This window comes from Phascolarctos cinereus, unplaced genomic scaffold, assembly GCF_003287225.1.
Source record: "Phascolarctos cinereus isolate Bilbo 61053 unplaced genomic scaffold, phaCin_HiC Scaffold_4;HRSCAF=312, whole genome shotgun sequence".
NCBI classification, from domain to species: domain Eukaryota; kingdom Metazoa; phylum Chordata; class Mammalia; order Diprotodontia; family Phascolarctidae; genus Phascolarctos; species Phascolarctos cinereus.
The window spans coordinates 622514523-622537397 of record NW_027555847.1 but is presented as its reverse complement, the minus strand read 5'-3'; the positions used below and the strand labels follow the sequence as shown (position 1 = coordinate 622537397).

The 22875-nt window shown below is 36.8% G+C and overlaps 1 protein-coding gene across 9 annotated transcripts in view; it reads left to right on the top strand.

Annotated features, from left to right (window-relative positions):
* ZHX1 (zinc fingers and homeoboxes 1) overlaps nt 1–22875 on the top strand; it is a 44892-nt gene that overhangs the window by 19544 nt on the left and 2473 nt on the right. The window contains exons 3-5 of one of the 9 annotated variants that reach the window (XR_002320437.2): nt 12857–15778; nt 16231–16299; nt 18920–20502. Coding sequence is in view for 4 of the 9 variants with exons in the window: in XM_020964966.2 (XP_020820625.1) it covers nt 13061–15775 (2715 nt within the window). In the remaining 5 variants the exon portion in view is untranslated. Of the gene's footprint in view, nt 1–12856; nt 15779–16230; nt 16329–18898; nt 20503–22875 lie in introns of those variants that run through there. The other 8 variants (XR_002320435.2, XR_002320439.2, XR_002320436.2 and 5 more) reach the window with 8 other exon arrangements.

The following is a 22875-nucleotide window of genomic DNA, read 5'->3' as shown; positions in this document are numbered from 1 at the left end:
GAAGGCCAGCTTGGCTAGATCACAGAAGGCAAGCCTGGGAGGCAAGGTTGTGAAGGCTTTATAAGCTAAAGAGGCAACAAGGAGCTACTAGATTTTATTGAGGATAGAAGTGATATGGTCAAATCAGCAGTTAGGGAAATAATTTTGGCAGCTCTGTGGATGATAAACTGGTGTGGGGAAAGACTTGAAGCAGATAAACAATTTAGGGAGATATTGCACTAATCTAGGAAAAAGGTCATGAGGATCTGAACAGGTCCTCTAAGACCTAGAAGAGTAGAAAGAAGAGTCAGATGTAAGTGATGTAGTGCAAGTGAAATGACAAGATTTAGCAACTGCTTGAATATGTGGGGTGAAGGAGAGTGAGGAGTCAAGGATAATGCTGTGGTTATGAACCTTAAAGACTAGTCAATAGAAAATTGATGGTGCCTTCAGTAGGAAATAGGGAAGTTAGAAGAAGGTTATGTTTAAAAGAAAAAGATGATGAGTTGAATAGCATTTTCCTGTCTTTTCACATCTTGGATTTGTTTCAGCGTTTCAGTTTTCTTCCTAAAATATGGTGCAAAGAATAGAAACTGTTTTGGACTTGGGTTCAAAAAATCAACTGCATAAATATACTTTGGGAGAGACATGATGAAAGTAGGTCATATGGAAAAGACCCAAGAGTTCTTTTGTACTTCAGGCTTAATAAGAGTTAGTGATGTCACATCCAGAAAAGTTAACACGATCCTGGGCTACTTTATTATAAGTATAGTATCCAGAAGGATGGAGGTGATAGTCCCACATTCTACCCTGCCATGGTCTGCTCATTATTTGGAATATTGTTTCTAGGTCTGGGCCCCTTATTTTATTTTTAGAAATGTTTTCTTGCTGCCATTTGTCTGTATCACAGTTATTTTTTATGGGAAAAACCCCCCCTTGTCCCACTCAACACTCAACTAAATTCTCTCTTGTAAAAAAGTAAAACAGCTAATTAAATACCTAGTATAATAACCTCATTTGACAACATATCTAACATTCTGCCCTGGTAGGTCTTGCTTCCCTCCTTCTCACTACTTACTTGCCTGCCACAAGAAGAAAGATGTATTTTATTATCTAGTCTGTGGTACCTTCTTTGGTTTTTCGGTTTTTCAATTTGGATTCCTTTTAGTGATCATATTTTTTTACATTGTAGTCATTGTATCTGGACTTCTGGTTCTGCTTACTTCAGTGTGCATTAGTTCATAAAATCTTCCCCTATTTCTTTGATTTTCTTATATTCCTCATTTCCTACTATATAATAATAGTTAATTATTTTTATGCCACTTTTTTTTTCAGCCATTTTTAACTCTCTGCTCCAGGTCAACGATCTTATTGTGGGCTGGGTGCCACATTTTAGAAAGTCAGTGAAAATCTCAAGGATTTCAAAAGCAATGTATTGAGGTGGTTAGGGCACTGAAAACTACACTGTACATGGATCAGTTGAAGGAACTGGGTATGTTTAACTTAGAAAAGACTTCAGTGAGAGGGTGGGGGTAGGAATGATTCTAGTGTTCAGATATTTGAAAAGTTGTCATGTGGAAGAGGGATTAGGCTTGTTTTCTTTGTCCCCAGACAGCAAAAGTATATATAAGTTGCAGAGAGGCAGGTTTGGTGGACCACAAGTGAAGAAAAATTTACCAAAAATTGCAGTTGTCCAGAAGTAGAATTGGTTGCATTAGGAATTAGTGGGTAGCCCATCATTGGAGGGCTTCAAACAAAGATTGAGTGGTAGGTAAAATAAATAAAAATTTCCTGACAATCACAGCCAAAAAAATTGTAAACACTTGTCTCAGGGGGGTAGTATGTTCTTATTTACTGCATATCATCAAAGTAGAGGTGGCCTCGTGACCATGTTATGGGAATGTTGTAGGTAGAATTCATGACTTAGATACTTGTGTAGCCAAGTCCTTACAAACTTACTTACTAGAGGTCCTTTGTAATTGATTATATAATTGCCTGATTCTCTTTCTCTAGTAACGTTCCTGCAGTGTCTAAGATTTGAGGGCCTCTTCTTTACTAGTACTTCCTGGAGTTTAAGGCTAATAACAAAGACTTAATTATGGGTATAGATAACAGTTATTTTCTGAGCAACCACAGGATTCAGGAGCTGAGAGGTCCTTGGGGATCTTTAGTTCAACTTCTGTTATAAATGAAGAACCTTGATCTGAAAAAAGTTAAATGTATTAATCAGAAGAGAATTTTCAGTGACTACGTTATCATTTCTTAAAGAAGTCTGTCAATTGTTTGTGGTTAAGTTAAGCAAATTTGAGATTAAGATACTTGGGGTTCTTTGTCATGCTATGCTATTTATTCTCCTCTAAAAGAGAGGTAGTGGCTGGCGCAGTGGATAGAGCACCGGCCCTGGATTCAGGAGGACCTGAGTTCAAATTCGGCCTCAGACACATAACACTTACTAGCTTTGTGACCCTGGGCAAGTCACTTAACCCCATTGCCTTACAATAACAACAAAAAAAAAAAAAGAGAGAGAGAGGTAGTGGGGTGGTACATTGGATAGAGGGCTGGGCCTAGAGTCAGGAAGACCTGAGTTCAAATTCAGCTTCACCCACTAGCTGTGAGATAAATCACCCAACCTCTCTATCTCAGTTTTCTCATCTGTAAAATGGGAATAATAATAGCAACTAGGCTTATTGTGAGGATCAAGTGAGATAATATTTGTAAAGGGCCTGGCACATAGTAGGCATTTAATAAATATTTGTTTCCTTAAGTCATCCTTTTTTCATATCTTCTTAACATTCAACAAAAAATTTATTAAATGCTTACAGTGTGCACAACTCAGTGTTAAACTTTGGGAAGACAAAAAGAGAAATAAAACATGCCATCTGCTCTTAAGGAATTTGTAATCTTAAGGATTGCTAGTAATTGTATAATTTCCAGGCTTTCCTAGAAGCTGGCCAAATTAGGGGCATTACTGTTAGCTAATTGGTTTTTATCTCAATCATGATAAGTCACAAGCTAGTCAAAAATAATACCATCTGTAATCTGTAGTGGGAAATGTCTAGGCCTACTCAACTGAAAAAAATTTGCTTAATTTTGGCCCCAGAAGCAGACAAACTATTTTCTCTACCGTTAGAGTTGAATAGATGTACCTTGTGATCCAGGGCCTTCTTCAGGGAATATAAGGAATACCGAGGAATATGGACCAGATTCAGTCCTGGGGCCCTGACACCAGAGGAATCAGGTTCTCTTTCTAGCTATGGCCTTACTTTAATGCTTTATCTGTAAGGTCCTCCAGTTGGCAGTCTACTTTTCCTCTGAGAAGGGCACTGTTAAGGAAATCTCTCTCTGGGCAACCATTAGGACTTTCTCACTCAGATTTCCCCATTAGGTAGCCCCAAGGCTGGAAAAATCTATTATCAGGATTGTTAGTCCTTCTATCCTGGGCTCAGAAAAGGAAGCAGACTGAAGATGGCATCCAGGAACTGTAGATCTAAGGATACCAGTCTCAGGGCATAGGAGAAGATGGGAGAAAACTCCTTCCCCCACCTTGCTGTATTTTGCCTGAAAGTATAGAACATAAGACAGGTTCCTCCAACAAGAGTGCAGCTTCCTACTTAGTCAGCCAATCAAAAAGAGCCACCCACAGTCACTGAGGAACCAGCCAGGGACATCCTTGTCACCTTTTAGCCAGATATTAGAGAGCATTTCTCAGCAAGTGGTTAAGGTGCATTTCTATCTCCTTTGGAGGTCATTTTGAAAAATTTCATGCCCTGTAATTTCATTAAGCTGATTGGGGGTGGGAGGAACTCATCAAAGTGATCAGAATTTTCCCAGATTATCCCCCCATTGAATCAGCTTTTAATAAAATACCTCCCATAATACATAATCACATTTCATATTTTAGAGTTATTTTAATAAATTTTATGTTACAGGTCAAATTCCATCATAAGTAAGAATTCACTGATGAAAGTATTTCCAATTTCTATGATTCAGCAAATGGCCCATAATAATAGAACTATATATCTTCTAACAATTAAATTCTCTTATCTAATTAATTTAGTGAACCTGCTTTTTCCCCAAAATCCTTACTCTTGATTACTGTATTAAAAAAATGTTTTTGGTGTTCAAGGCCTTTCATAGCTTAGCCTTTCCAGTCTTCTTAGACCTTGACTCCACATCCCCTCCACATTCCCCTTCCAGTGTACTCTTCAGTCCAGTGACACTGGCGTCCTTGCTATTCTTCAAACAAAACGCTCCATTTCTCAGCTGTGGTCATTTTCTCTGGCTGTCCCCCATGTCTGGAACTCTCTCCTGCCTCATCTCTGCCTCCTGGTTTCCTTCAAGTCTCAGTTGAAATTCCACCTTGTACAGAAGTCTTTCCCAGCTCCACTTAGTTCTAGTGCCTTCCATCTGTTGATTATTTCCCTTTTCTCCTGTACATGGTGTATTTGTACATATTTTTTGCATGTTATCTGCCTATTAGACTGTGAATGTCTTGGGAATAGTGACTTTTTTCCTTTCTTTGTATCCCCAGCCCTTAGCGCAGTTTCCTGCAATATAGTAGGCATTTAGTAAATGCTTCTTGACCAACTGACAGACTTTTTCCCATATTTTTTCACGTTTTAATTTACTTTCCCTTAAACAGTAATCTTTCTTTCTGTATTCAACTCTCATCTAAGATAATGACCTAGAAGCAAAAGTGTTGAAAGTACGGAGTGCTAATTAGGAAATGAGCTGGTCTTTAACCAGGGTTTCACAGAATCACATTGTTGGAATTAATGTTGGCCAAAAAAGCAACCTGCTATAGTACTCTGAATGTGCTCATTTAACTTTTGTTTGAAAGTTTGAAAGTACCTCCAGTGAGGGGTACCCATTGCTTCCAGAGGAAGCCTATTCTAGTTTTGGACATCTCTACCTGTTAGGAAATTTTACCTGATGTCAAGCCAAAATTTGCTTTTTTACAACTTCCACTTATTGGCCCTAGCTTTGCCAGGCAGAGCAGGTCTACTTCCTCTTCCACATCACAGTTTGCAGATATCTGTGTATAATGCCTGATACATAGGAAGCACTCTATAGATGTTAGAAATTACCATTTTAGTATCATATGCCTACTGAGCCTTCTGTTCTCCAGGCTAAACATCCCCAGTTCCCTCAACCAATCCTTATATCACCTAGACTTAAAGCCTTTCTGGATGCTCTTTAGCTTGTCATTGTTCTTTATAAAATGTGACATTAGTATTCCAGATGTGATCTGATCAGGACAGGACTATCACCTCCTTATATCTATACACCGCCTCTCAGTACAGTCCAAGGTTACATTAGGGTTTTTGTGGGGGTTTTTGGCTGTATGTCACACAGCATACTCATATTGAACTCCCAGTCCATTAAATCCTCTGGGTCTTTTTTAGATAAACTACTGTTTAACTGTGTCTTACCTGTCTTGTACTTGTGAAGTCAATTTCTTAAACTGAAGTATAAAACTTTACGTTTATCCCTATTAAATCTCAATTTTTTAATTTAGCCCAGTTGTACAGCTTACCCAGATTTTTTTAGATCCTGTCATCTATTGTGCTAACTATCCTACCTAGCCTTGTGACATCTGCAATTTTGAAAAAGATTCTTTTTATGCCCTTATGCAGGTTATTTATAAAAATATTAATATGGAGTCAAGTACAGATTCCTGAGACGTTCCACTGGAGACATTCCAAATTAACCTGGACTATTAAAGACTACTCTTTGAAACTAGGTATTCATCTAAGTCTTTGGATAGGGATAGGGATTGGGCCTGTAATTTCATTGGCATAGGGAATTTCTGTATCACTCTACCATTGTATGTTGGTACCTTCTCTGCAACTTATAGTCTTATATAGTTGCCTAGAGCAGAGGTGTCGAATTAGCTACCAATCAGATTAAAACATAATTGGTAAACGTTTAACAAAATAAATAAAAATATAATACAACATAAATGGTTTTCTAAGTCAGTATGTGAACTACAGGGATCTATTTCTGTTTGAGTTCGACACTTCTGCCTAAGTCATGGAGAGACTGAATGACTTGCTCAGGGTCACATAGTCCCAATATAGGTCATAGGCAGAACTTGAATCTAGATCTTCCTGCCTCAAAAGCAATTTTTGGCAGACTTTCTAATTCATCTCATTGTATTTTTGTCTGACTTGTGTCTCTCCATTTTCTCCCAATGAATAAAATAATAAAATGCTTAGCTAAAATCTATGTAACTATATCTCTATAGCATTCCTCTGATCATTGTACCCTAGTGACCAAAAAGAAGAGGTTTGATATCAATTGTTCTCTACATATTCACAAAAATCTCAGTTGATGCCTTTTGTTACATCACAGTCATTTCTGAAAATACCATTCCTCCTGTACTTATTTCTATCTATTGCACATGTGTAGTAGCAAAGAACTAGTAACTAAGTAAATACCCATTTGTGGGTAAATTGCTGAAAATAAAAACAGGGCATATGAAAGTAAGGGAATGTTATTGGTTTGGAAGAAATGACAGATATGAGGAATTCAGAGAAACATGGGAAGATCTGTCTGAACTGATACAGAAAGAACCAGAAGACTAATATGTCTAATGACCGTCATATCGTAATGGATAAAACCACTTTAAGGAGCCCAAACTTGCCGTAAGGGAAAAGCCAGTAATAATTCTGGAGAACAGATAAGGAAACATAACTCCCTTCTCTTGGCAGAGTTTGGTATATGGGCTCTGAATAAGGGCCTGAGGAGTTCTCTCTTAAAGAAAGTACTTGAGCTTTTAGTGCATTGCATACGTAAACTTGGTGACATTCATCTTCCTCAGAGACTTCTTTTGTTTAATACTTTCCCCCACTCTCACCACTTCTAATTGAACTCTCACTTGTAACATAAAATTAACTAAAAACAAACAGACCAAAAAAACCCACCATGGTACAGTGACCTCATCTGACAGTGTCTGTAACAATCTGTTGGAATAGTTTTCTGTCTGTACTCATATATATGGAAATATTTGAGGTACTCTTTAATGTAGCAAAGAAGTAGAAACAAAAGAGGGTGCCTAATAATTGGGGAATAGCTAAATAAATTGTAATATATGAATGTAATGGAATATTATTTCACAGTAAGAAATATGCCAAAATCTGAGAAAATAGTATTATCTGATGCCGATTTAAATGAGAAGAACCAGGACAACAATAACAAAAAACATTATAAAGAAAAACAGTTTTGAAAAACTTAAGAGCTCTGATCAGTGCAGTGACCAGTCAGAACTTGAGAGGATGCATGGTGAAGAAAATGACTCACCTTCTGACAGAGTAAGTGGATTCAAGAAGCAGAAGGAAAAATACATTTTTAGACATGGATAATGGGTGGAATGGTTTTACATGACTATGTTCATTTGTTGGTTTTTTTTAAAATTTCATTTAAAAAATGATTTTTAACATATGTTTTTAAAACTTTGGGTTACAAATTTCCTCCCTTCCTCCCTCCTCACCCACCCTCATTGAAAAGGCAAGCTCCTCAATACAGGTTATAGATGTGTAGTCATGCAAAACACTTCCATAGTAGTCCTGTTGTGAAAAGCTAAGTCTATTTCCCTTCATCCTATCCTACCCCCCATTTATTCTATTCTCTCTTTTGACCCTGTCCCTCCTCAGAAGTGTTTGCTTTTGATTATGCCCTCCCCTCTATCAGCCCCCTGCTCTCTTGTCTCCTTCCCCCCTTATTTTCCTGTAGGGTAAGATAGATTTCCATACCCAATTGTGTATGTTATTCTCTCCTTAAGCCAAATCATGAGAATAAGATTCACTCATTCCCTCTCACCATCCCCCATTTCCCCTCCACTGTAAAAGTCTTTTCTTGTCTATTTCATGTGAGATAATTTACTCCATTCTACTTCTCGGGAGCCTTTCTCCTTCTCCCAGTATAATCCTCTCTTACTCCTTAATTTTATTTTCCAGATATCACCCCTTCATCTTCAACTCATACATAAAATTTTTTTTCCCTCCCACTACCCTAATACTGACAAAGGACTCATAAGTTACAAATATCATCTTTCCATGCAGGAATGTAAACAGTTCAGACTTAATAAGTCTCTTATGATTTTTCTTTCCTGTTTACCTCTTCTATATTTCACTTGAGTCTTGTATTTGAAAGTCAAATTTTATATTCAGCTCTGGTCTTTTCCTCAGGAATTCTTGAAAGTCCCCTATTTCATTGAATGACCATTTTTTACCCTGAAGGATTATACTCAGTTTTTCTGGGTAGGTGATTCTTGGTCATAGTCCTATCTCCTTTGCCCTCCAGAATATTATATTCCATGCCCTGCGGTCCCTTAATTCTGTAGAAGCTGCTAAATCTTGTGTTATCCTGATTGTGTTTCCACAATACTTTTCTTTCTGGCTGCTTGTAATATTTTCTCCTTGACCTGGGAGCTCTGGATTTTGGCTGCAATATTCCTAGGAGTTTTCCTTTGGTGATCTCTTTCAGGAGGTGATTGGTGGATTCTTTCAATTTCTATTTTGCCCTCTGGTTCTAAAATATCAGGGCAGTTTTCCTCAATAATTTCTTGAAAGACGATGTCTAGGCTCTTTTTTTGATCATGGCTTTCAGATAGTCCAATAATATTTAAGTTTTTAAGATCTGTTTTCCAGGTCAGTTGTTTTTCTAGTGAGATATATCACATTCTCTTCTATTTTTTCATTCTTTTGGATTAATGTAACAGTGCCTTTATTTTTCAAATTGTCACTAGCTTCCAATTTCTCCATTCTAATTTTTAAGGAAGTAGTTTCTTCAGTAAGCTTTTGGACTTCCTTTTCCATTTGGCCAGTTTTGCTTTTTAGGTCATTCTTCTCCTCATTGGCTTTTTGGACCTCTTTTGCCATTTGGGTTAGGCTGTTTTTTAAGGTGTTATTTTCTTCAGTATTTTTTTGGGTCTCCTTTAGCATCAGTCTCAGTTTTTCCTCTAATTCTCTTACTTGCTTCTCAGAATCCTTTTTTAGCTCTTCCATGGCCTGGGGCCAATTCATATTTTTCTTGGAGGCTTTGGATGTAGGAACTTTGGCTTCATTGGCTTCTTCTGGTTGTACATTTTGATCTTCTTTGTCACCAAAGTGAGATAATATAGTCTGACTCTTTTTGCGCTGCTTGCTCATGATCCTGGCCAATTACTTGAGTTACAAACTCTTTGTTAAGGTAGGAGTCTGTTTCCAGTGTGGAGAATGTACTGTCCCAAGCTTCAGGGGTTTTGTGCAGCTGTTTTCAGAGATACTTCTAGGGACCTATACATTTTCAGTTCTTCCAAGGTGCTATGATCAAGGGCTAGGTGTTTACTCCTTTCCTGGCCTGTGCTCTGGACCACAAGCACTCTTTTCTGCCTTGGAACTGTGAGAGTTTCCTCTCACAGCCACTACAAGCTCCACCACACCAGCGCTCCTTCTCGCCCCAGGACCGTGACCCAGAACTGTGATCCAGATCCAAGCACGGGCAAAGCAAGAGAATCCTGCACCAGCAGAGAGATCCCTGTAATCCCCCTCTGATCAGCCACTTGATTCCCCCCTCAGTCTGTGGGCCAGAAGTTCAGGAGGCAGCCATCACCCCAGGGCTGCGCTCTCAGGAACTGGAGCTGAGACCCCTGCTCCTCTCTCACCACTGCAGAAACAGACTTTTCCCACTGACCTTCTAGGTTATCTTTGGTGTTCATGGGTTGAGAAGTCTTGAAACTGCCACAGCTGGCCGCGATTCAGTTGTGTGAGGCCTGCTCCAGGTTCGCTGCGGCCTGTGCACCCATTCCAAACTGCGCTGCTCTCACTGCCTGGTGCAATATACCTGTCTTGGGCTGGAAATTTGTTTCACTCTCTCTTTTTGTGGGTTCTGCTGCTTTAGAATTTGTTTAGAGCCATTTTTTGTAGGTATTTGGAGGAGTTTGGAGGAAAACTCAAGCAAGTCACTGCTTTTACTCTGCCAACTTGGCTCTGCCCCCCCCCCCAGCTGCTTTTCTACACAGCTTCTTGACTACGCTTATTTGTTACAAGGGTCTTATTTCTCTTTTTCAAATGGGGAGAATATTGAGATGTGAAAGAAAGCAAGAGTTGCCCCCCAAAAGAGTCACTAAAATATTTAAAAGAAAATTCTCAGAAGAAAACAGAAGCACCTGCAGAAGAAAATACAAACAGGCAGGATAGTGTTGAAAGTAATGTTTTGAATTTATTACATTTTTCTTTAAAAAGCAAGCTATGAGGGGCAGCTAGGTGGTGCAGTGGATAGAACTCCAGCCTTGGAGTCAGGAAGACCTGAGTTCAAATGTGACCTCAGACACTTGACACTTACTAGCTGTGTGACCCTGAGCAAGTCACTTAACCCTGATTGCCTCACCAAAAAGCAAAAAAAAAAAAAAAAGCAAGCTATGAATACCACTACTAGGTCTATATCCCAAAGAGATTTTTAAAAAAGGGAAAAGCACTTATTTGTAAAAAAAAATACTTCTAGCAGCTCTTTTTGTGGTGGCAAAGAATTGGAAATTGAGGAAATGCCCATCAATTGGGGAATGGCTAAACAAGTTATGGTATATGATAGTAATGGAATACTATTGTGCTGTAAGAAATAATGAGCAGGATGATTTCAGAAAAACCTGGAAAGACTTAGACAAACTGATGCAAAGTGAAGTGAGCAAAACCAGGAGAACATTATACACAGTAACAGTAATACTGTACAGTGATCAACTATGAGTGACTTAGCTGTTTTCAGCAATACAGTGATCCAAGTCAGTTCCAAAGGATGCATGATAAAAAATGCTATCCACATCCAAAGAAGGAACTGATGGAGTCTGAATGCAGATCTAAGCATACTATTTCACTATTTTTTTTTCATTTTTTACCTGTTTCTTCTTTTACAACATGACTAATATGGAAACATATTTTTAAATAATAAATTAAATATCTACAGGTTTACATAGAAGAAAAGCAAGCCATGTATAATATAAGATTTAGAAATTTATATAGAAATAATCTTTTTCTGCTGTGTATAGGGAATTTTTTTTCTTTTAGTGTTAAATGCAAATTAAAAATATTTTAAAGGAAAATTCATTGAGAGTTTCAACTTGGAATTCCAGAAATATCTCCTATCTCTGCAGAGAGTCAAGGACTCCCTTCCCTCTACCATTTCCATCCATACCTGTTGAAAGACAGGACTTCCATCAGGTCCCAACTATTAGTTTCACATTCCTAACTCAGGTCAGAGGTGAAGGTGTATAATGGGGATTCTGAGGAGGGGGGAAAGGAGTCCCAAGAGACAAAAGTAAAAATCTAGGTCCTGGTCTTCCTCCTGGTGTAAGCCTCTGGCACTGCTTCTCTAACCTGGATTGGCTCCCCAGCTACCTTCTTTTCTTTTTCAGATTATTGAATTCTGGCTGCCATTTTCCCTCACCAACTTTCAGGGGTTAAAATTCTCTTCAACTTCATGCTCTAACATCTGTCTCTCCTTTTCCCCATAGATCCTATAGAGAATGTTTTAATAAAATAAGATTGATTTATTCAGGATATCTTGTCCTGGTTGTTTCAACCCAGGAACCAGAGCAAGAGTGCAAGCTTTAGGGACAGAAGCAGTACCTGGCCTTTTGGGAGGAGTTAAGGTTAGGTGAAATGGATTAGTTGAGGGACACTGCCAGAAAAAACCAGCATATGGGTGGGGAGGAGTAGAAGTAATGGTATGGGGGTCCAAGGAAGCATTAGATAGTGAAGGGGAGGGAAATCCTATGTGTAATTGGAATCAGGAAGTGAATTTGAGAATTTCATAGCCTAGTTCCAAACTACCTTTTTATTGTTATTTTACATTACTCCACTTTCTACACTCTTTTGGCCAGACTTATTATTTTTCCTCACACAGGACATCTCCTGTCTTCTGACCTTTGCACTGGCTGTTCCCAAATATTGGGAATATTCATCTGCTACCTCAGTTTCTTAGAATCCCTGTTTGCTTCAACACTGCTTAAGCACCATTTTATACATGAAATCTTTCCCTTCCCATTCTCCCCAGCTACCAGAGTCTTTATTACCCAAAATTTACCTTATTTTTATGTTGCATATATGTAAATATCTTCCCAATAGAATGCAAACTCTTTGACGGCAAGGACGATTTCATTTTTGTCTTTGTATCCCTGATGCCCAGCATACACCGGACACAGAGCAGGTGCTTGATAAATATTTATTGATTTGGTTTTCCAGATGGTCATTTGTTTATAAAGAGTGTATGTAACCTAGAGATTTCCTTTCCAATTAAAAAACCAAAGAGACTGTTGAAGTTCTTAACAATCTTCAACGTGATTATTATGAACATCTTTGTGTTCCACTGTGATCTACTTTAGGGCCTTTTAAGGTATGGAAAAGCTATTTTTCCCTATGTTTAAGGGTCTTAGATTCTGCTTTCTGAGTTATGTCTAGTTTTTTTTTTAACTTTTTTTTGTCTCTTTCCTCACAGTCAGGTATAATTTCCTTGCTATCTGTGTGTTTGCATATTTTTTCACCTTGTTATTTGGTCCAGGAAGCCAGGTTACTCTTATATTTTTACAAAATTCTGACAAGTTTGGTAAATGGGCTCTGAATGAGAGCCAAAGTAGTTCTCCCCTAAAGAAAGTACTTCAGCTCTAATACATTGTATAAACTTTGTGATAACCATTTTGCTTAATTTTCTCAAAGGATCAAATTTGAATATATACATATGTACATATATACACAAACCTTAAAGTGTCAGCTGTTATAAACAGGATGATTACTGATAATTTCTGGCCTTTGTCTGTGTTTTATAGCTGATTTCTATAGTGTTACTGTACTTCATTTAAAAAAACCATAATTATTCACTGTAAAACTTGTTTTCTTTAATGTAGGTGATTGGATGTTTGCTTCAGAAGCTTCAGCAACTCAGCTTTGCAGCTACCAACTACAAGCTCTTTTCTTGATTGCACTATGAAAAAGTTGCAAATGGGATGGACTTATAGAACCAAAAGCCATTTTTTTCAAATGAAGATAACTGAAGGAGTTTGATCTTCATTGCCTTCTAATCACAGTTGAGATTTCCCCACAGAAACAGAATGGCAAGCAAAAGAAAATCAACAACACCTTGCATGGTCCTTGCTAGTGAACAGGATCCGGACCTAGAATTGATATCAGACTTGGATGAAGGTCCGCCTGTACTTACACCAATAGAAAATGCAGCAGCAGAAAGTATCTCAAGTGATGAAGATGTTCAAGAACTTGTAGATTCTGACAATCAACAAAATAAAAAAGTTGAAGGTGGCTATGAATGTAAATATTGTACTTTTCAAACGCCAGATCTTAACATGTTTACCTTTCATGTAGATTCAGAACATCCCAATATAGTGTTAAATTCATCCTATGTTTGTGTTGAATGCAATTTTCTTACCAAAAGATATGATGCGCTTTCTGAGCATAATTTGAAATATCATCCTGGAGAAGAGAATTTTAAGCTGACTATGGTAAAACGAAATAATCAGACAATCTTTGAGCAAACAATTAATGATCTGACTTTTGATGGTAGTTTTGTAAAAGAAGATAATTCAGATCAGGTAGAATCTATAGAAGCTCCCTCATCAGGGATTTCTATCAGCAAAACTCCAATAATGAAAATGATGAAAAATAAAGTAGAGAATAAACGGATTGCAGTTTTCCATAACTCTGAAGACATTCCAGAAGAGAAAGAGAACGAAACTAAATCAGGTCATGAAGAAGTAGTAAAAAATCCAACTTCATCAGCATCTGAGTCTAATACAAGTACTTCTGTTGTAAATAGTATACATCCAAATACCACAAATACAGTAGTTACCCCAGCAGCAGTTCTTCAGCCTGGGCTAGCACAGGTGATAACAGCAGCTATGTCAGCTCAGCAGAATTCTAACTTGATTCCTAAAGTTTTAATCCCTCTTAACAGCATTCCCACCTATAATGCTGCTTTGGATAACAATCCCCTTTTGCTCAACACCTACAACAAATTCCCTTACCCAACAATGTCTGAAATTACAGTTCTATCTGCTCAAGCAAAATATACAGAGGAACAGATCAAGATATGGTTTTCAGCCCAACGCCTGAAACATGGTGTTAGTTGGACTCCAGAAGAAGTAGAGGAGGCAAGGAGAAAACAATTCAATGGCACAGTACATACTGTACCACAAACAATAACAGTGATTCCTACACACATTTCAGCAGCTAGTAATGGTTTACCTTCCATTTTACAGACATGCCAAATAGTTGGTCAGCCAGGTCTGGTCCTTACACAAGTAGCTGGCACTAACCAATTGCCAGTAACAACACCTATAGCTTTGACAGTTGCAGGAGTTCCAAATCAAACTCATATGCAGAAAAGTCAGGTGCACAGTGCTCAGGCTATTGCAGAAACAAAGCCAGTAGCTGCAACTCCAGCCCCAGCCCCAGCCCCAGCGCCAGCTCCAGCGCCAGTGCCAGCATCAGCCCTAGCTCCAACCTCAGCCCCAGCCCCAGCCCCAACTCCAACTCCTCAGTTAATCAAGCATGAAACTGCATTGGTGAATCCTGATTCATTTGGTATCCGGGCAAAAAAGACAAAGGAACAGCTGGCAGAATTAAAAGTTAGCTACCTTAAAAATCAGTTTCCTCATGACTCAGAGGTAATCAGGCTTATGAAAATAACAGGCCTGACTAAAGGCGAGATCAAAAAGTGGTTTAGTGACACAAGGTATAATCAGAGAAATTCCAAGAGTAATCAGTGTGTCCATCTCAACAGTGAAGCTTGTACCCCTATTGTTATTGATTCTAGTGACGAGACTGCAGAATCCCCGACAGTTGTTGTTCCACAGACTAAGCAGCTGGGGAATTCTTTCCCTGACTTTACTCCACAAAAATTTAAAGAGAAAACTTCAGAGCAGTTGCGCATCCTCCAAGCAAGTTTCCTCAATAATCCTGTCCTTACTGATGAAGAATTGAACAGGTTAAGAGCACAAACCAAACTTACCAGGAGAGAAATTGATGCCTGGTTTACAGACAGAAAGAAATCCAAAGCTTCAAAGGAAGAGAAAACAGAAATAGATGAAAGCAATGCAGGCAGTTCCAAAGAAGAAGCTGGAGAAACTTCTCCTCAGGAAGAATGTGCAGCACCTAAGTCAGTGACTACCACAAACAAAGTGTGTAAAAAATCACCAGAGCAGTTGCACATACTTAAAAGTGCATTTGTTCGAACACAGTGGCCATCACCAGAAGAATATGACAAGTTGGCTGAGGAAAGTGGGCTTGCTAGAACAGATATTGTTAGTTGGTTTGGAGATACACGATATGCTTGGAAAAATGGGAATTTAAAATGGTACTATTACTATCAGAGTGCCAGTTCAAATAGTATGAATGGACAGGCTTCCTTTAGGAGAAGGGGGAGAGGAAGACCAAAGGGAAGAGGAAGGGGAAGACCTCGTGGGAGGCCTAGAGGAAGCAAAAGGATAAACAACTGGGACCGTGGACCATCACTCATAAAATTTAAAACTGGAACTGCAATACTTAAGGATTATTATATGAAGCACAAATTTCTTAATGAGCAAGACCTTGATGAACTTGTTGCCAAATCACATATGGGTTATGAGCAGGTCAGAGAGTGGTTTGCAGAAAGACAAAGAAGATCTGAGTTAGGAATAGAGCTGTTTGAGGAGAATGAAGATGATGATGAGATAATAGATGATCAGGAAGAGGATGATGAAGAAACAGATGACAGTGACACCTGGGAACCCCCACGGCATGTTAAGCGGAAACTCTCTAAGTCAGATGATTAAAATGTAAGTTTTTTTTAATACATGTAGGTGCACATTTGAACTATATGCATTTGGAAATGTCCCTTTGTTTAAATGACTTTCCAGTGTAACAGCTTCTAGGGTTACTTTTCCTTCATCTAATGAAGGGATCAGATTCTATTAGCATGGCCAGCAAATACTTTGTTCCCAAATTAGCTAAAAATAATGTGCTTATTCTCATACTGAGGCTGAGCATTTTCTATTCTATCCACAATTAATGGTCCCCAGTGTCATCCAGTAGTATATATTGTTTAAAGTACATATCTCTTTCCCCAATGAATATTATATGTAAATGTATTTTTAATTGTTTTAGATTTTTACCCACTCCTTTGGGGGAGGGGACTTGATGATCAGAACTAGAAATAATAAAATGTGTTTTACTTTTTTTTTTTTTGCAACCTACCCTTCACTAAAGCTTCATTTTTTGCCTATTTAAGGAAAGAATTCAAAAACGAAAACTAAAAAGAAGGGGAAAAGTATATCCGAAGGAAAGAATAACTACAGGGGTGAGGATTGCTCAGTTTTAGGAAACTAGGTGAAAATGAGTATTTCTTTATTTTTTTCTCATTGTGTTTTAGGTTTTACTGAACTCTTACCTGTTGCTTTCCTCCACCCACTAAATTTATTAGCCTTTTAATTTAGAATTTAAGTTGACTCACGTAGTAAGAGTAGTCATCTCTTCAATTAAAAACCAACAGACCTATTCTATTCCATATAGGAATTTATGTTTGATTAGGCAGTTGTTTTGTTTGTTGTTATCTATACTGCAGGGCTTCTTAAACTTCTTCCACTTGTGACTCCTTCAGTGCTTCTTAAACTGTGGATCATGACCCACAGTTTAAGAAGTGCTGAATAGCATGTCCTTGGTGTCTTGGAGATCAGCACTTGCAGTTCTCCTTGTAATGGGATCTCCAGAGTACAAGGCTAACAGTATCTCATCATAAAGAGTTCACATTTATGTAGTGTGTAGCAGTTCACAGTATTTTTCTTGTGAAGAACCTGGGAGGTAAGGACTTATTATCATTCCCATATAGCAGATGAGATCGAGGCTTGCAGGTGTTGAATCACTTGGGTGATTACAGAGCTGAAACTTGTGCCAGTCTTTTGGCTCCGGTCCTTTTTTTTCCACCTTACCTCTCCAAATGAAGTCTTTGCCTGATTGTGAACCCAAAACCTCATAGAATGAAATACCCCTAGACCAATAAAACTTTGAATTTTTTAAAATCTGGCCATTTCCCCAAACTTTAATTCCACTACAAAATTCAATTGTTTATAACTTTTCTGTAGTTCTAATTTGGAAAATTTATTTCAGGTTAGAAATGGAGGTGCTTAAAGGTTGTCACTGTCAATATTCATCTATATTCATCTTAGATTATTAGGTGTTTTCTCTTTTTCTTTTCTTTATATTTTGAAACATTTTGTTTATTTCAAAGATAGAAATACAGTTTAAAAATGATACAGCTATCATAAAATATGTTAGTGTATCAATATCAAGGACTAGAGTTGAACATTCACATGAAGTAGCATTATGCTGTCTAATAATATTGTATTGTTCTCAAAATAAAGTAGGGGAGGGAAAAGATTCTTTTTTCAGTCTTGTGCACATGATGCATGTATTCATAATTGTCTCTTACCCCATTCTCCCCCATTCCTGAACCTATAACTTTCTTCTCTTAGTCTGTTTACTCTTGCCTTTCATGTTATCCCCAGATTCACAAGCGTTCTATCTGTTTATTGAACAATCCCTTGTCTAGTTTATAAAATTTAACATAGGGGGCAGCTAGATGGCACAGTGGATAGGGCACAGGCCCTGGATTTAGGAGGACCTGAATTCAAATCCGGCCTCAGACACTTAACACTTAGTAGCTGTGTGACCCTGGGCAGGTCACTTAATCCCATTGCCTAGCCCCCCAAAACAAAACAAAAAAACAGTAAAATTTAATATATTTGTAACCATGAAAATAGATGAAACTAAAAATGCAACTACTTTAATAGTATAAACTGCATTTCTGATTATAAAGCATAACATAAGCATTATAAGTCATAACTTAAAACATTTTGGATAGATTAACCCTAAAGTTCCATTTGACTTTTTGTAGTATCAGAAATATTTATGCCATCCTTCTTCTGACCCAGATGCACAAAATTCTTTTAACAGGTTTTCTTTCACCATTATTTCTAAAAAAGACAAAATATGTATGCAGCCAAAATAAATCAACAGAATTGCTGCTGTGTTGATTTCTTTATCTTAGACCCTGATGTATTTTTTGGGAAGGGATTGAAATATACTGAAAACATGAAGCTCTTTGCACTATTCTAAAGTGTAATATCACTTTAACAGCTTGCATGGGCAGTATTTATGTTGCATGATAAATATAATAATACTAATTTTGTTCAGAAAATTCACATGAGAACCCCACAGTTTTCAAAAAACATATGTGTATTGCATATGCATTTGTGTGCCATGTAGCTAGGGTACCTTTCTTCTAAAATAAATCTGGATTTACAAAACAGATACATTATAAGAGAATTTTTCACTACAAAAAGACCCATCACAATTTTGTTTCAAACAGGTAATTCTGTTAGTGTAGTAAAAATGTGGGTTCATCTTACCAGACGTCATAAAGGAAAGTATGCTTGTATATACCAACATACATACATACATACACACACACACTTAAATATACATATATATATATATACATATGAGTCAGCCTTTCAGATAAAAAAGCATACCAGTCCCTATGCTCCACAATGCCCCCCTCTATATATACATATACACACATTTATATGTATTGTCACAAAGCTTGTAAATAAATAGAATCTACTTTTTTTAACTAATCATCTTTGATAAATTATTATAGGCCCTACTCACATGAATAAAAGTTACTATATGTAAGGCTTATACAGTTTATACATATATTAGCTATACGTGAAATCTAATGCATTTTGTAAACTGTGGGTGGCAAGTAATTTCAATAATAACCAGAAAGAATAAAGGATGTATTCACTTTAGTTAATTTTTCCTATAGTTATCATGTCTAAAGTGCTTTAAGAAAAATTCAGATATGGTTTTGACTAACATTTTTTTCTTGAATTTTTCAGTCTCATGTTTTTCCTTTATAGTTACCTACAGTGGTGAAGGGGACTCAATTCTTGAAATCAAGATATCTGATTTACTGTGAATGGGCCTAATCTTTTATGAAACTCAGAATATTTTTGGACATACACACATTCTCATAACATAGGATTGAATACTCGAAAGGAATGGAACTTAGTGTTGTGCCAAAGTTAAACTACTGCAGTTGGCGGAAGTTCTGCATTGTAAATAGAACACTGATTAAAAGACAACTTGTAAAAATTCAGATTTTAATACATTTTTATTCTGATGCAAGATGGAAACGTTCTGTTTCTTAGGTTTTTTTGAGGGAATTAAGTGACCACTAGATTTTGTCCTCTTATAATTTTGTCCAGCTTAATACTGTATGTTCTAGTAAGATGGGCTTTATTGCCTGTATTCTTTGATATGTGATTAAGCTTATAGCTTTGAGTGACCAAACATTTTACAGAGTAAAAGTTCTTAGAAACAGGTTTAAAAAAAAAAAGAAAAAACTGATTTATTTCTGTGTCTTATTCATCAGGCCCTGCACTAATTTTGAAAGTTGTGCACGTGCTTGTACAACTTACACATAAATGAAAATGCAGCATATTTATACATTTTGGAACCCCAAGCCACAGGGCCTGTGTCATTGGCTTTTTCAAGTTGAAGACATCATTGGATGCTGCTACGAATATCTGTAATACTCCTGTTTCTACTTTAATAAAAGGCTGATTTTGCTTTTCATTAAACTGAAGAAAATGTACTGAATAAGGGAAAAAGCCGGCATAAGAATTTACAGAGAGAATCTCTGAAATAAACTTTGTACCAAAAATGTGAAAAAGAATTATGTAGTAAATATATGCTTAATGAGTGTTTTTTAACAATAATGTAAAATAATGTACAGATAATGCATCAGTCCAGAATTTTCTAGAATTCTCAGTCAAGTTCTGCCTTCTATAACAATTTCAGTGGCTATAGAAAAAATTCCTAAACTAATAAGTATCATTAGCCATTTAAAAGCTAGCTTTTGCTTGCAAATTATTGTAGTATTAACAACTATTTTGCCATAGTTCATATTAACTTATTTGTAAAGACTGGTGCTTTTCATTCCTATTTGAGGGACACTTTTGTTTGTGACTATAGGACCATTTTTTAAAAATATGCTGTTTTCATGGAAGAAGAGTTTAGTTGAGTATTTTGTTCTTAAAATGCTTTTCTGAGTGACCAGATCTAGTGGGATTGCCTAGTTTGTTTCACCTAATTTAATGAATGATGAATATTAAGCTTTTAATTTTTACCTAAACACTTGTCAACTAAGAGAAAGTTATGGAAGAGCCTTGGATATGCATGCTGCTTTCATTTTTATAAATGGTTATTTTTTATTTTTTAAATATGGCTTTATAAGTATTTCCAAAATACTGCAATTTATCTGATCTATTCACTACAGACTTCTGGCTTTGTGGATGGCTTTTTTCATACTACTGTTAACTTTTATTTTTACGGTGTAAAGATTGCAGCAATTTAATGCACTATTTTTTTTTCACTTTTTAATAACTTCATAGAGCACTCTGTAAACTGTAATAATTAAATTGCTCCTTTTTTAACCTTTGCTAAATGTAGTCTGAGTTCTGTTTGACAGCAGGTTTTTTTTTAATGTTTTCAGTTGCTGCAATAAGTTGTGCTTCAAGTATTGTGAAATTAAGTCTTTGAACATATTTGTTGTGTTTCCATTTCAATAATGTTAACTCTACATAGTTATGAATAACTATTTTTTCCAGCCCCGTATCCTTTACAGGCTTAGTGTTTGATATTGCGCTGATGTTTGCTAGCTTTTAAAAATAATTATTTGACAAAGCAAAAGAAAAAAGTCACCTAGCTGAAATGTGTCTGCATACATAATAAAAGTCAGCAGTCGGTAGTTAGTTCTTTCAGTGATTTTTTTTCCATTTTCTTAAGCCAAAAATTTAAAAGCAAAACAAAATCCCTTAATATCCTAAAATTTGAACCATTCTTAATAGTTTTTAAGTGTATGTAAGTAATTTAGTAGAGAGCTTTGTTTATTTTTTACTGAAACAGGAAAAGTGCTGGCCCCAGAGGGCAGTACTGGGAGGCAGTGGATAGAAGTTAGAGAGGCAGATTCAGGCAGAATGTTAGAAAATAAAATTTCCTAATAACCAGAATTATAAAAAATAAAATAGTATGCTTCAAGAGGTAGCAAATTCCCTCTCACTAAAGGTCTTCAATTAAGGCTACATGACTACTTAAGATACAAATTTAAGTTAAGTGGCACCTGAGGTTACTTCCAACTCTTAAGATCCTTGATTCTATTCAATTTCAGAGGATATATATGTTTTATCCTCTCCTGGTCAGTTAGGAATATTTATTCAGTTCAATGAACATTAAGTACCCATATGAGAGGTATCATGGCATAGTGGATAGAGAGCCCAGTCCCAAAGCCAAGGAGACCTGCGTTCAAGTTCAGCCTCTAACATACATTAGCTATATGACCCTGGGCTAATCATTTAACCTTATTGTAGCTCTGGACAACTCACCCTGACCTGCAGTGGTAGCAAGGGAGTTCTTTATCTGGGAGTTCCCTTTAATCAATCATAGGTATCTAGTCTCTATTCTGATGTGCAAATGATTCTGAAAAAAGTTTGGCCTGACACCCAGCTGAGCTATCTCATCCAAATAACATTAATAGATTTAACTGGAAAGAGAACAGCAAACGGATGAAATGTGGAATGGATTTGTAAGCATTTCTTTTCATCATTGATGACAGTGGAACTACCACATGTGGACTTTAACATTCCAGTTCTTGATACATTGAATTAAGAAGTGGAAAGTGTACTAAAGAAGATGAAGACAAGAGCAGTCAAACCAGACCAAGTACATAGAGAAGAGGTCTGTGCTGAAAACAGTACCGTTTTAAAAGCGTTAAGAAATAAGTTTCAAGATCTATGAATGAAGAGAAGATAGTGAATGGGAAAAATCACGGGTAGTAATGTTACCACCCCCACTCCCAAAAGACATTTGAGAGTACATACATGAAGACTATTCTCATAAAGATATAACTTTATGAGAATGGTCTAAATGTATATTAAGGAATCCTTGATAAAAATATGACAAGGAAACAGGCAGCATTTTTTTTATAGATCATGTTTTCAGTCACCCAGCTGACTGAAAGATGCAGAGAATGTAAAAATCCTGTCATTTCTTCAAGATAAAAGTCTGAGTAAAACAAAATATCTTTAACAAGATATATCATGCATATGTTAAGATCATAAAAATTCCCTGATAAGTGCAACCACAAAGATAACTTTGATCAACAATCCTATGATTATGTATATCAAATACAGCATAAAGCAGGAAGCTATTCACTCTTATGGAGGATGTCCAGTGTAGAGTCATTGGATGAGGAACATATCTTACAGATGTTAAAGTTCCTTAGATACACCTATTCACAAAGTATGCTATGCTCAGTGCAATAAGCCCCATGATATTCTAAAGCAGGGGTATCAAGTACACAGTCCCACAGGCCCCATGTGGCCTACAACATTCCTGAGTATATCCTGAACTAGATTAAAATGTAATTGAGAAATATTTAACACAATTAATGAAAATACAGTAAAATATAGATAACATTAATATGTAGTTTTCTAAGTCAAATGTGACTCTCAGGGAACCTTATTATGGTTCCCATTTCTATTGAGTTTGGTATCATTTCTCTTGAGCTTTCTCACAAAAATCCATGACCATTCAAAAGACAGCAGTTTAACAATCCACATAGGAAAACCCAAATAGTTAATTTCTCTTGTCTAGAAAGTGGCATGTAATTGGACGGCAGCCCATTGTATGTGTCCGTTAGTGCATATACTTGGACAGGTGCTACAGATGAATCATGATTTGGGGCCAGAGTGGAATATGGAGGAAAAAGTAGACGATTTAATTTGAGAAATTGCATAGCATTTTCAACAGTCAT